This window comes from Oculina patagonica, chromosome 7 (genome assembly GCF_052425735.1).
Source record: "Oculina patagonica isolate OP01 chromosome 7, crgOcupat, whole genome shotgun sequence".
NCBI lineage: Eukaryota > Metazoa > Cnidaria > Anthozoa > Scleractinia > Oculinidae > Oculina > Oculina patagonica.
The window spans coordinates 10,816,529-10,829,730 of NC_135764.1; the positions used below are offsets into that span (position 1 = coordinate 10,816,529).

General features: G+C 39.4%; 1 protein-coding gene across 1 annotated transcript in view; it reads left to right on the forward strand.

The window, feature by feature from the left end:
• The first annotated feature begins 1,539 nt into the window (after positions 1-1,539).
• LOC144660759 (SCO-spondin-like) overlaps positions 1,540-13,202 on the forward strand; it is a 36,647-nt gene continuing 24,984 nt past the window's right edge. The window contains exons 1-13 of the mRNA XM_078521494.1: positions 1,540-1,743; positions 5,093-5,683; positions 6,431-6,601; positions 7,421-7,594; positions 7,790-7,960; positions 8,552-8,722; positions 8,899-9,069; positions 10,019-10,189; positions 10,681-10,851; positions 11,358-11,528; positions 11,626-11,796; positions 12,010-12,180; positions 12,653-12,823. Of these exons, the coding sequence (XP_078377620.1) occupies positions 1,668-1,743; positions 5,093-5,683; positions 6,431-6,601; positions 7,421-7,594; positions 7,790-7,960; positions 8,552-8,722; positions 8,899-9,069; positions 10,019-10,189; positions 10,681-10,851; positions 11,358-11,528; positions 11,626-11,796; positions 12,010-12,180; positions 12,653-12,823 (2,551 nt within the window). The 5' untranslated portion in view covers positions 1,540-1,667. The remainder of the gene's footprint in view (positions 1,744-5,092; positions 5,684-6,430; positions 6,602-7,420; positions 7,595-7,789; positions 7,961-8,551; positions 8,723-8,898; positions 9,070-10,018; positions 10,190-10,680; positions 10,852-11,357; positions 11,529-11,625; positions 11,797-12,009; positions 12,181-12,652; positions 12,824-13,202) is intronic.

Consider the following 13,202-nt stretch of genomic DNA (forward strand, 5'->3'; position numbering starts at 1 on the left):
GTGTTCGAAGTTGAAATGTCACGGATACTGTGTGTCGCGTTTTGTCGAGGTCACGCATAATGTTTGATTCGCGTTAAAAATCATTTTTTTTTTAATGTGCCTCTGCTTTAGTGTGGTACTGTTGAAGCTATTACTTTATCATTTATTTGCCAACAAAATTTTCACTCAATCAAATCAACAAGACACTTGGGTTATAATTTTTGTTTCGCTCCTCTAAACTACAAATTCAGTCCCACTTTTCGGATTTCCTTGTTCCGTCATTCTTGAAGCATCTCTTCCTATTGTTGTTTTAAACACTGTGAAATCTGCCCTTGTGAAAAAAGAAAAGTTAGAACGCCACTCTTCGACTAAGAGAAGTCCTTTTCCTACCACAGACATCTATTCGTTACCACGTTTCTCATTAAGTCAAGCCCTTTTCATTTAAAAGAAGCGATAATTTTTCGTTGTATAGGATACGTTTGATGCAATCTGTTTAGACTGAGAAACCTCTATTTGTATAAATACCGTTACTAATTAAAATCGGTTTCTAATCTAGCTATTGGGATAATTTTACTAGAAGTAGTTTTTAAGGTACGAAATCCCTAAGTATTTTCTAGAAGTCATCTTATGAATTCAAATTGAAGATTATCTTGGATTGGCGTTCCCGCAACCAACAATGCAAAATACAGTCTACGAAATTTTTCGTTAAGACACCGAAGAATTCCCGAAGCCTGCTGTTCAGAACTTTCTACAGTATTGTGAAACGACAATTTTTCGGCTTTAATAAGAGTTAGTGTGGTTTGCGCAAGATTAATTTTTGAACCGCATATACCACTGAAAAGGAAGTTATGCCTTACTTCGCAACAAAAGGAAACTGCTAATCTTTTAAACCAGTTTTGCTTTGAGTATAATTTGAAAATACCTTTACTCTGTAGAAAACTTTGCTGGCATCGAGATTCCTAGCATGAAAGAGTTCGTAGATTTTTTTTTGGTATTCTGGGCAGGTTTGGGTGTGTTTAAAGATTTCTTACTCTTGAAAAAGGCGTGGTAAAGTTGAGCAAAAACTAATGGAAAAATACTTAAAACTTTGACCACAATCAGAAGTGGTAACGGAAACGACAGAGCATTAGTAAATAAAGCATCTTTTCTAGATTTTTAGGGTGTTTCAGTCCTGAAAGGAAGTCTAATAAAAATCTAAAATGCTGATATCGAAACTATGACAATTATCCCAACAAAAATTGTCCTGATGTAGAAGTCACAGAGTCTGATATTTTTGACTATTTAATGGTTGTTAGTTCAAATTCTAGTTATTTTAACGTGACCGGGCAGAACAATGTATTTCACGAAAGAAAACAACAACAAAGCGCTTCCTTGCGGGTTGAGGGCACGCGTGCGTGACAGCTCTTCAGGAAGCCAATCAAGTGCTGTGAGTGACAGCACCCCCACGCGGAAGCCGCCATTTGTTTTCGTCAGAGTCCTGCCTAAGTAAAATATATCTCAATTCAATGAATGTAAACAAGAGGCGCATTCTAAACCCTCCCCAATTCCCGAAGGTGATGATTGATTCGGTGGTATTTCCACGAATGACGGCTCATTAAGTATAAATTCAACTGCAGATCAGACATTTCAGAAACATAAACTTGGTGGATTGGTTAAAGGCAGGTCAAGCAAGCCAACCAATCAAAGATATGACGACTTTAAATGTGTTTTCGGCGATTTTTGCCGTGGTTCTTGTAGCAGTGAATTCTCAAGAAGTGGTTAAAGGTAAGTGAACCAACATATTTTTATTACGAAAAAGACGATTTATTTTGTTGTAATTTTAAAACTGCGCTAAAGAAATTCCCCCACGGGGAACTGTTTGAAAAGGAATTACTACTGACGCAAGATGATCGGGCGAAAAAATCGATTTCGTTCCTTAAACTTTAGAACAATGTGATGCTGAAAGTATTTTTAATTCTGCTAATTGATTTCGTACATGTATTTTAATGTTGCTTCAAAAATTCTGGATAATACATTCACATAATCGCCCCAGTTGATGATTTCTTTAATTCTCCTCAATTGTTTGCTTGACAATGTATTAAAATAGTAAGGAGAAAATTAATGTATAATTACAACATAGCGTGCCATAGCCGTTGGGTTATCGAAACCTCTCGTTGCGTTAAGATGCCGTGAGAGCGATATTGACAAGAAACTTTTTTCATAAGAGTAAAATATTGGTCGTATTCCTTTGATTTTTCGTTTCCTCTCTCAGTGGCGAATTTGATTTCCGTTTTCCTTCTTTAAAAGTTTACTTGTGAGCTTTAAGAGTTAAATTTGATTTGAGCATCGCAGAAATCACTCATGATCATGTGAACGCCTTTACACGCAAAACAAGTATCATTTAAGAAAGTTCAATTAAGTTTACCCGTATTGAAAGATGAACACTTCTTTTCAGTTATATTGTATCAGTTTTTAGCTTCTGAAAAGCTACTTTGGTAAATCACTGATATGATTTCAAGAATTTTTCAATGTTTATAAAACTGAAAGATGCCCCCGTGTGAGTTATGTGCTCGAGTTTTTTTAAATGGACAAGAAAACACGCATGCTTTCTGCTTACGGAGAGAAAAAAAATGACCTTTCCGGCTTCACAGTTAAGAAATAGAGTACAAAGATATTTTTTGAGGCCAACGTCCAAAACAAAAACAACGCTCCGTTTTCTTGCTTAATTTGTTTTTCTATGACTAGGCTTTAAGTTGGACACCCATTCACGAAATTTTATCATAAGACACGGTTTTCGTAAGAAAACAATGAAAGAAACATATAGCGCAAATTAGGAAGCTATTAGTATCAGTTTACTGGGTTGTAACGTATGTACGTAGACATACCGGAATTTGGTTAGTATCTTTGGCAAGCTATGTATAGCATGCAGCGAAAACGAAGCGTGGTGTCTCTCCCTTGATTTAACTTCTTTTCTGAGATGACAATTTAAAGCTAGATTTAATTCGTAACGGGGCGGCACAGATAAAAATATACGGTGCTCCTTGCAATTTTATTGTTATAAAATTGCGTTTAAGTCCAAGATCCACCTATTGTTTTTTACGCGAATTTGGCAAATTGGTATTGAATGGCCCTGTATTCTACCCCGCCGAAATTTAGACATGGAGCTAAATCTTCGAAAGCCGGATTTAAGCTAGCGTCCTTGGAATATAAACAGCAAAGGAAAATAACATACTGAGAAACGTGCCTTGTTTACCGAGATGAAAACTCGCCTTGTGTAAAAAAGAAATATGTCGGAATCGGTCATGCAATGACACAGTTGATCACGTTTCTTTAGAATTCAAAGATTCCTTTGTTAATTAACAAAACTAAAACGAAATCATTTACAAACTAATTATACGGCAGACTGGCCTAAGCATAACTACTGAACAATTATGTCTAGTGAATTCACTCAACAAACGCATTGAATTTGTCCGGGAATTGTTCTCATTCATTTCTCTTTGTAAGTCTGTTGTTGGTTTTGTGGTTCACCGTGCCCATTATAAGCGGATGTGTTTGACGACGCCTAATTTTAAGCCACAATATATCCATTTTACCATGTTGAAAGAAAGGAAATATTCTGAATATTGGCCCATTTGAGGTTTCTTAAAAAAGCCATTGCTGAGGTATCGCGTGGGTTAGTCCTTAAGCTTCAATTAACACGCGACATTAGCTAATATCCTGGGGTAATTTGCAATGAAAACGGACAATTAGATATCAGTTTTTGTCTCATAACATGAATCTAAAAGTTTTCCTTGAATACCATATTTTATAAATCTGAATTTTTTAGTTTTCGCGCGATTTCTATCAAAAAAAATAACATTCGTTAATCAAATATGGAAAAACTTTACGAAAATTTCCGCTCTACCTGGAACGTAAAGAGGAAAGATTACATTTTAAGAAAACATGTCTTTCTTGGTCTTTCTTGAACGTTCCCGCTGTGTAAATATATAATTTTTAACCTTTAGTCAAACATTCCGATAAAATTCAAGCTGTTGTTTTTTGGTTGTTTGTCCGTTAGTTCCCTTGCATCAAATATATTTAGTCATTTCTTTAGATTTTTTATTTTATCAGACCATTCTAACAGGGGATAGGTCTGAACCAATACAAAGTCAAACTCGTATGTTTGAAAGAGCTTATCGACCTGATGTATGAAGTGTTCCCCTACTAGAAGACCTATAGAGTCTATAGAGACCATTAGGAGAATTTAAATGTCGTGAAGGAAAGGGTTAAATTTCTTTTAAAAACAGCTCTTGGGTCATGGGTTCCAGTCGTTTCTGTCACAGACTAACGAATAAAGCAGTTTTCACTCTTCATTTGCTTTGATTTTGTATTTACTACGCTTAATGATTGGTTACAAAAACCTCCAACCTTTTCCTCAACCAATCAGAAGTAACACCAGAACCAATCGTGACTCGCTCACACACGTTTTCCCGCGCTTCTCATCGATCACATGTATTTGCTTGGAGTTTTGATTGGTTCACTGAATTGTCTGTGTCCTTTGTGATCGGCCAAATGATTGCTTTAGTTTTGGTTTTACGACACTCAGTCGAAAATCGCTCTATCTTCCTCAACGTGTTCTACCAGAAGTTATGATGCATTATAAATTATAAACTTCTGGTTCTATCAATCTTAATGATATACCGTCGTTGTTTTGTACACATTCTTGCAAATTGACAAAACTAATTCTAACAGTATACTGTACAAGATGTATGCCACATTTGAACCTACAATAAAATAGCAAACTATTTTCCAAGAGGGAGGCGCGGTGGCCTTATGGATATTGCGCCGGACTCCAGACCGAGCAGTCCGGGTTCAAGCCCTGGCCGGTCAATGCGTCGTGTTCTTGGGTAAAACACTGTACTCTCATAGTGCTTCTCTCCACCCAGATGTATAAATGGGTTCCGGCGACATAATGCTAGAGGGGTACCCTGCGAAGGACTAGCATCCCATTCAGGGGGGAGTAGAAATATTCCTAGCTGCTTAATGCTACCGGAACCGGGATAAGCTCCAGCAGTATGGGCCGCATGGCTCGAGGCTTCCCTATTTTCTAAGAAGCTTGTATCACTAACTGATCTCTGTTGCCATTTTGTATCAGAACAATGTACTCAGAAATCAGACGTTGCCTTCGTCGTGGACTCCTCAGGAAGCATCTCCCGAAGAAATTTCCAGAAGGAATTAGAATTCGTCAAGGAAGTAGCGTCCACTTTCAAGATGGGTCCAGACCAATCACAGATCGCCGTTATCTCGTACAGCGACGACGCTCAAATCGACATTAAATTCGGTGACTACTCGAACGTAAACGACTTTAACGCTGCAGTCGATGGCGTGAAGCATCAGCGACAACGGACGCGAATCGACAAAGCTCTTCATCTAGCTGCCACCAGTCTCTTCACGCCCAAAGGAGGCGCGCGGCCTAACGTTGCCAAGGTGATGATTATATTGACAGATGGTAAACAGACCGTGACGTCTGATTCCAAGACGCTGGACGTAGCAGTGCGCCCGTTGCAGCAGATGAACGTGACGATTTTTGCGGTTGGTGTAGGCAAAGCTATCGATATCGGCGAGTTGTTACTGTTGGTAGGAGACAATGTTGATAATCTGTTCAGAGCGCAGAACTTCAATGAGTTGGCTAAAGACAGTGTGAGGGTGGCGGCTCAAACCTGTAAACGTATCGCACCCCCGATAGGTAAGATCATAATTTATTCCTATATAGTCCCGCTTTCCACCACCAACCCCTCCCCCTCCCCCCAACCGCTCTTGTCCTCCCGAGCCGTTTGTCTCTATTTGCCGGCAAAGCCTGTGCAAGACATAGTTAGTAGTGGCTCTGGGGACACATGATTTGACTTTCTGGGTTTTAACAAAAGAAACAGCCAATCATATGAACCGTTTTAAAACCCCGTTGATTATCAACTGGAAGTTGATAAAAGTAAATAAACCGCTGTATCGAATTTTGAAAAGCTGCCTTTTCGAGGGTTAGTCCTTCGTCAGAAATTGCTCAAAACTAGCCAATCATATCAACCGTTATAAAACCTCGTATAACAAAGGGGTTTTAAAACGGTTCATATGATTGGCTGTTTCTAGAAGTAACCCTCGAAAAGGCAGCTTTTCAAAATTCGATACAGCGGTTTATTTACTTTAATTAACTTCCAGTTGATAATCAACGTTTCACTTACACGCCGATGCAGTACATGAGTTTCTTAAGAAATTTATAACTTTAATTGGTAAATAAGCTGCGGGAATCGGCAACGGTTTCATCCAGGGAGAGGCAATTTAATCCTTAGTCACTTTAAGTAATAAGAAGTCGTAATTAAGTGTCATTTGTACTCCCCACAACGTTTAGTTAACCAAGTTGCCCTCACAACCTGCCAATTAAAATATTCGGGTCGTTTATAAGTGTGATGGTCATAGTGAAATCCAAACTTTTTTATTTCAGTGCACGGTAACTGGTCTGCCTGGGCAGTGTGGGGTGACTGTTCCCAGACGTGTGGCGGTGGGGTTCAAGGACGTCAGAGATCATGTACAAATCCTCCCCCCAAGAATGGCGGAGCGGATTGCTCTGGGAAATCAACGGAGGTTAGGAGATGCAACACACAAGGATGTCCAGGTAACTTTCATTTTTCTTGTTTAACTTTATTTTTTTCCTTTTCAAAATAAGCTGGCCACCACTTACAAATAGTAAGCTTATGTGAGCATTTCAGTAAATTATCCATGAGATTCAAAACGCTTTTACCAACTGCCTCTTTTTTGAGCCATGTCACAATGTTCTAACTGTTTTTGTGACACACAAAAATGTTACTTTTAATTTCAGGCATTCTCAAAATAATAAGGTAAAAAAGCACGCAGAGATAGTAATAAACCATAAAAAACTTAATTTGTAAGAAAAAGGTGAGCCCGAGAAAAGAAGTCATGCAAGACCAAGTCTTGGTTGACGGAAGATTTAACTAATTATCTTAAGCATAAATGATGTCATTGCAACATCCTTGTGACAAGGCATGACTATGACTAATTAAGGTGGCCCGCGGGTATTTATGTGGCTGACAGTTCCCTTTTTTAAGCGCGTTTTAAAACGGCAAAACGTGAAGCGATTGCTTAGATTTTTGAGAATCTGAAAAAATAATGCTTAAAGTATGTAAAATGATAAATTTTATGGCGATCAAACGCGATTTGTTAAAGTTATAAGCGATTTTTGGAAGCCTTCGTTTTTAATAAAATGCGATTATTTTGAAAATTCCACGGTGAATTTTTTCTGTAATTACCCCAAAACGCTGCCAAACAGTTGAAGTTTACTCACAACAACTTACAGGAAAATCCACTCCGTAGATTTCCTGAAAACCTTAACTAAATTTTCAAAGATATACCATCCATTTCTACATCTTTTTTAAAGCATCACCAATTTAAAGCTATTTTCTTCCTTACCTTATAGTAAACGGATCCTGGAGTGAGTGGAGTGACTGGGGCTCGTGTAGTCTGACATGTGGTGAGGGAGGAGTCAAGAAGCGCACACGAACTTGCACCAACCCTCCCCCGACCAACGGTGGATTGGACTGCGTAGGACCACCGGAAGAAACGAGCGAATGCAACGTTAGAGCTTGCCCAGGTAAATTGTCTTATCCTTAGCTGACATTAAAGAGTACTTTAGTGTTGATCATAATTCTAGGATAATTTTAAAAAAGAACCCAGAATTCATAATTTCTGATTCTAAATTTGACGTGCGCCTAGCGTTAGCTGCCTCTGATGTATGGCGTTACTTAACTTTTCTCCTGTCACGCAACTCTGTTTGCTGTTTTCGCAGTGGACGGAAGCTGGAGTGAATGGCAGGAATGGAACGTGTGCACGAGGTCGTGTGGCACTGGAATACAAATAAGAGCACGGACATGCGACAACCCGCGACCGGCTCACGGAGGCAAGCAATGTCCTGGAGCGAGCGGAGAGACACGTTCCTGTAACACTCAGGATTGCCCAGGTGCTTAACAACAAGAACAGATTCAAACAAACTTATTGCCTGTACTCTTGCTAGCTATTTGGTACTTACAATAAAACGTTATTTTTACCCATTTTATTCCCTGCAGTGCTAACGTGACGATTATAAGAGTTCCAAGATTTTTGTTTGCAAAATTTTCAGACATAAGCAACACCACTTAAAAGTACATACTCATTTGAATGTTCACACACTAGAGTTTTATCCACAAAAGTTGGAACAAACTTTAATATAGTATACAATCTTAAAGTACTTTCAAAGTACTTTCATTTGGATGTCATGCGCTAGGATTTAATCCAAAGACTAAAGAGCCAGAACCACCTTGTACAATTTTGTAAACACTTCCACATAAAAGTACTGCTGAGTAGATTTTTTTGAATGGTTACCCACCTGCTTAAAAAGTATAACCAAACTAAAATCCACTTATATTTGACCCTAAAAAATAATATCTGGTTGCTGTGTTGCATTATTTCTGCCTCGATCTAATTAGCACGACACGCTTACGATAAAGTTGTACCCAGGGCGCTACCCTTCCTTTTCACTTAATACATGTTTCTAATCCTTTCTTTTTTTCAGTCGACGGAAACTGGAGCGGCTGGAAACCATGGGGACCGTGTACGAAATCTTGTGGCGGCGGATCACAGAACAGCTCCCGCACGTGCACCAATCCTCCTCCGACCAATGGCGGCAAAGAATGCAGAGGTGAAAATGAACGGTCACGTGTCTGTAACACTCAGCCTTGTCCCGGTAAGTTAGACAGCGTTTTTTCTATTCTGAAAACAAAACTTTAAACCCTGTTTTCGACACCAGCGACCTAAGCCACTCGCCCAAGCTCCCTCCTAATTAATTATTGTTCGCACTCTTTTTCATTCACCATTTGACAGATAAACTAACATAAAGCAACCTTTACTTGTTCCCAACAGTTGACGGGAAGTGGAGTTCCTGGGCCGAATGGAGCATATGTACGACTTCCTGTGGGGTGGGGACACAGAGGAGATTTCGCACTTGTTCCAATCCCCGCCCGGCCTATGGTGGACAGGAGTGCAATGGTTCACGAATTGAAACACGGAATTGTAATCGTGGCTCATGCCCAGGTAACAGAAATATAAATAGTTTGTTTTTGCAAGTATGCTTAGAAAACGGTTACAATGATTGTGTTTGCCTGTAGTTAGGATTGCGAAATTGGTTATTCCAGAAGAATACTAAAACCTCAGCTAGAATACCAAGTTAACAGACCAAGATACTAAACACTGGCCTTTCATTTCTATGCTCAGTTCCTAAGGTGCTTCATCACAAAGTATAAAATCTACTCTAGTTGAGGAAAATTTCTTGAACATTTTGCTTCATTGCAGCAGTAAAAAAAAAAACATTTAAGCGTTGTACAAAGTCCCTTTAAAAGTCATACTTTGGCTCCTCGAGACATCAATAAATTCAGGGACGGCGGATCCGGGGGGGCTGGTTTAGCCCCCCTCCCCCAAAAAAAAAAAAAAATTTCCGAAAAAATAAAGACTTATTAAGAGAATGGTCTTTTAAGTCCCCCCCACTTCAGGTCACTTGTCAGGCCCCCCACTTAGAAAATTGCTCCGCCGTTGTAATTTTCGGTTGCATGTGCTTCTACCATTGACGTAAATCCTTACTACTATAATTGACAAATATAAACGCTTTAGCATGCCTCCTAGAATTCGCTCTTTTTCATAAAACTTGTTAGAAAAAATAAGGCATGCCACTGAAACAGAGGAAACAAATAATTTATAAATGAACATAACAAGGTTAAAAATCCCAACTGGCAGGAGGCAGACCAGTTGGCTATATACAAAGCGTGGTCAAGGATTTGAACTCTGGACAACCGAGAAACAAATCCAGCTAGTGGCAAGGGCAAGCCTCGAACCGGTGACCTCCGGATTACAACACCAGCGCTCTAAACCACTCGGCCACGCTTGCCTTAAAATCAGTGGAAACATCACCAACTTTCCCTTATTGACCTAAGCTAAATTGATTGCCATTTCTGCACTCATATGGTCTAACCAAGTGTCTTTTTTACAGTTGATGGTAGTTGGAGTAACTGGGAAGAGTGGGGTTCCTGTTCAAAGTCCTGTGGTGGCGGAGTTCAGAAAAGAGTACGAGGCTGTACCAACCCACCGCCTGCTAATGGCGGCAGAGACTGCATTGGACGACGGGAGCAGACACAAGCCTGCAATCAAAATGCCTGTCCAGGTAACTGATTAATTTTTTAGTCTCCTTGATCGTTGTCATACATTTCTTCTTAATTTTTGTTTTGAGAATTCCGGTTGAACATCAACACAATTCAGTTAATGAATGACGCATAGCCTTTCTAGCTGAGTTATGCTACAGAAACGAGAAGAAACCTAGTAACTAATTATTATAGGTGATCAATTTATACAACTTAACCCTTACATAATCACTTTTTAAAGTGTTAAATTGAAGAAGGGAATGAGAAAATTAAACCAAAATAACAGATTTTAAATTGTTTGGGGGACGCTCTCGGACCTGGGTCAGTATTTTTTCGATTATAGAAAATTATGATTACATTTTATCAAACCGTCCTTTATCTTTCTAGAGCTACTAATTTAATAAAGTTTTGATTAGTTTCGTTAAAGCGAGTTATATTATAGGCCAGTTAGTTTGGCTGAAATACAATGAAAGTAAGTATATTTTTTCACCATTTCTCGTTTTTCTCATTTAAGTTGATGGCGAATGGAGCCGCTGGACAGAATGGACGTCATGTTCCAGAACATGTGGTATTGGAGAGAAGAAACGTTCCCGAACATGCACAAACCCACGACCAGCCAATGGAGGCAAAGATTGCGAGGGACCTGCGGATGAAACTCGAGAATGCAGCAATAGAATTTGCCCAGGTTAATAACTGTTCATTTTCGCGTTTTATTGTTCTAAGCACTTCTTCCGTTTGTTAATTGGCAAGAGGTGAATCTTTAACGGGACGTTTTCACGGATTTTACCAGATTTTTCAACAGCCAAAATGTGTATTTGTGTCGGTGTGAAACCTAAAAATAATGGTCCATTTCTATTTAAAATTGCTATATTGGAGCACTAGAACTGTTAACAAGCGTCTTTGGCTGCGGATTGCTTGGATGGAAATGGATTGCAACTTAAAAGTTAAGGCTTAACTTTTCAAGTTGTTTCCGCGCGTCTTCAAAAAATCGATATTTATAGCCGTAGCTTGATTTCTATCCGCAAAGTAAGGTTACACCTTCCTTTATATGTTCAAAGATAATGTTTTTCATAGGATAAGTTTCCCAACACTAATTGCAGAACAGTTTAGACAAAAAATCTGTTAAACCTTAAGACCTTCAGCTGACAATTCCTGACAATGACAATTTTCCAAAAATAATTTCTCTCATAGTTGACGGTGAATGGAGTGGCTGGAAGGACTGGGCACCATGTTCAGTGACGTGTGGAACTGGAACACAGGAACGTGAACGCACGTGTACCAAACCACGCCCAGCTTTTGGCGGGAAAGACTGCGTCGGCGTTAGCCGGGAAAGCAAGTCATGTCAAGCAGTACCTTGTCCAGGTAAAGTCGTGGTGTCAGTTTTTAAGACCTGTAGCAGTTTCTTTCCATATAAGTAAAGCTTTTTCGGATTTATTGATGATATTTTTTTTTCGGACAGTGGATGGTGAATGGAGCGAATGGAAAGACTGGACACCATGTTCGAAGACGTGTGGGACTGGAACACAGGAACGCGAGCGCTCCTGTACCCGACCACGACCAGCTTTTGGCGGGAAAGATTGTATTGGCGATAGTCAGGAAACCAAGTCATGCCAAGCAAGAGCTTGTCCAGGTAAACGCATGGTTGTGTTACTTTTCATTTATATAGAGTTGCCTGTCAAACGCCTTTACCATACGTTTATTCATTTTAGAGTTTAATTTTTCTTAGTGTTTGTGGTACATTTGTTTTAATGGTGACGCATTACCACTTGTGCGAATTTTGGAGTTTTCAGAGTTAATTTTTTGTTTTCGTTACTTAACGGTATCGTCTTTTGTTTTTCCCCAGTTCACGGAGACTGGACACCTTGGGCTGAATGGAGCACGTGCAGCAAGACCTGTGGATCAGGGACACAGACAAGACAACGCAGATGTGAGAACCCCAGACCAGAACATGGCGGAAGGCAGTGTGAGGGACCTAGCGAACAGGCTCGAATGTGCAATACCAGGAATTGCCCCGGTATGTTTAAAAAGCCGGAAAATGAGTAGCAAGAGGATATTCTCTTAGTTGTGGTTGTTTGCGAGTGACGCTCAAAATTAAGTCATGTAATGCTACAAAACGCATTTTTACGCCGTACGATTGTATATTGATTTGTGATTACAAGTTATAAGCGCTGTCAAAAAACTTTTTTGTTGTCATATTGGACATACTGGGTAATAAGTCTTTTTAAACACTTAAGTGATAAATGTCGGTCGCCAGCAAATTATCGAAACAATCAAAGCCAAGACGCGCATATTTTAAAACTTAGCGCTCCACATGAGATTTCGGAATAGGACATTCTCTATTTTGAACAAGACTCAATACCTAAGGGATTCGAAGGCACCAACGTTTAGCTTGTTGATATTTAGCGAAGGAACACTCGATATTTATTTCTCATGGTACAGCTCATTCTCCATAACATCCATGTAAACTTGTTCTCTTTATCTCTCAGTTGATGGACAGTGGAGCGATTGGAAAGAGTGGACTGAATGCACAAGAACTTGTGGCGGTGGAGTACAAACACGTGCTCGCACGTGCACTCGACCCAGCCCCGCCCACGGCGGAAAAGATTGTGTCGGTCGCGGAGACGAGACTAGACCATGTGGCACTGACTCTTGTCCAGGTAAGTGAATTTAAATGCAGTGTAACACACTCCTAACAATTATTCCATTTTTGCGTACATTTTGATAAGCTTTACGTTTTATATTCCAAGTGATTCTTTTAATGAAATTTATGTTCCATGTTACATGTGCCGTCTTTTCGATGTATTTTATTGTGAATTTAAAACAGAAAATTACAAAAGATTTGCACATTTAAAGACTGACAATACATTATGTTGTAGTCGTAATATGCGTGACGAACACAATGTTTTCATGAATTGAAAACTTTCTGCCGTTATGGACACATTGATTTAGTCAGAGTTTAATCGTACTTCGATTAATTGAGAAACGGATGAAAGGAAAGGAAACATCGGTATATCGTAATTATAAGGGGAACGGGGC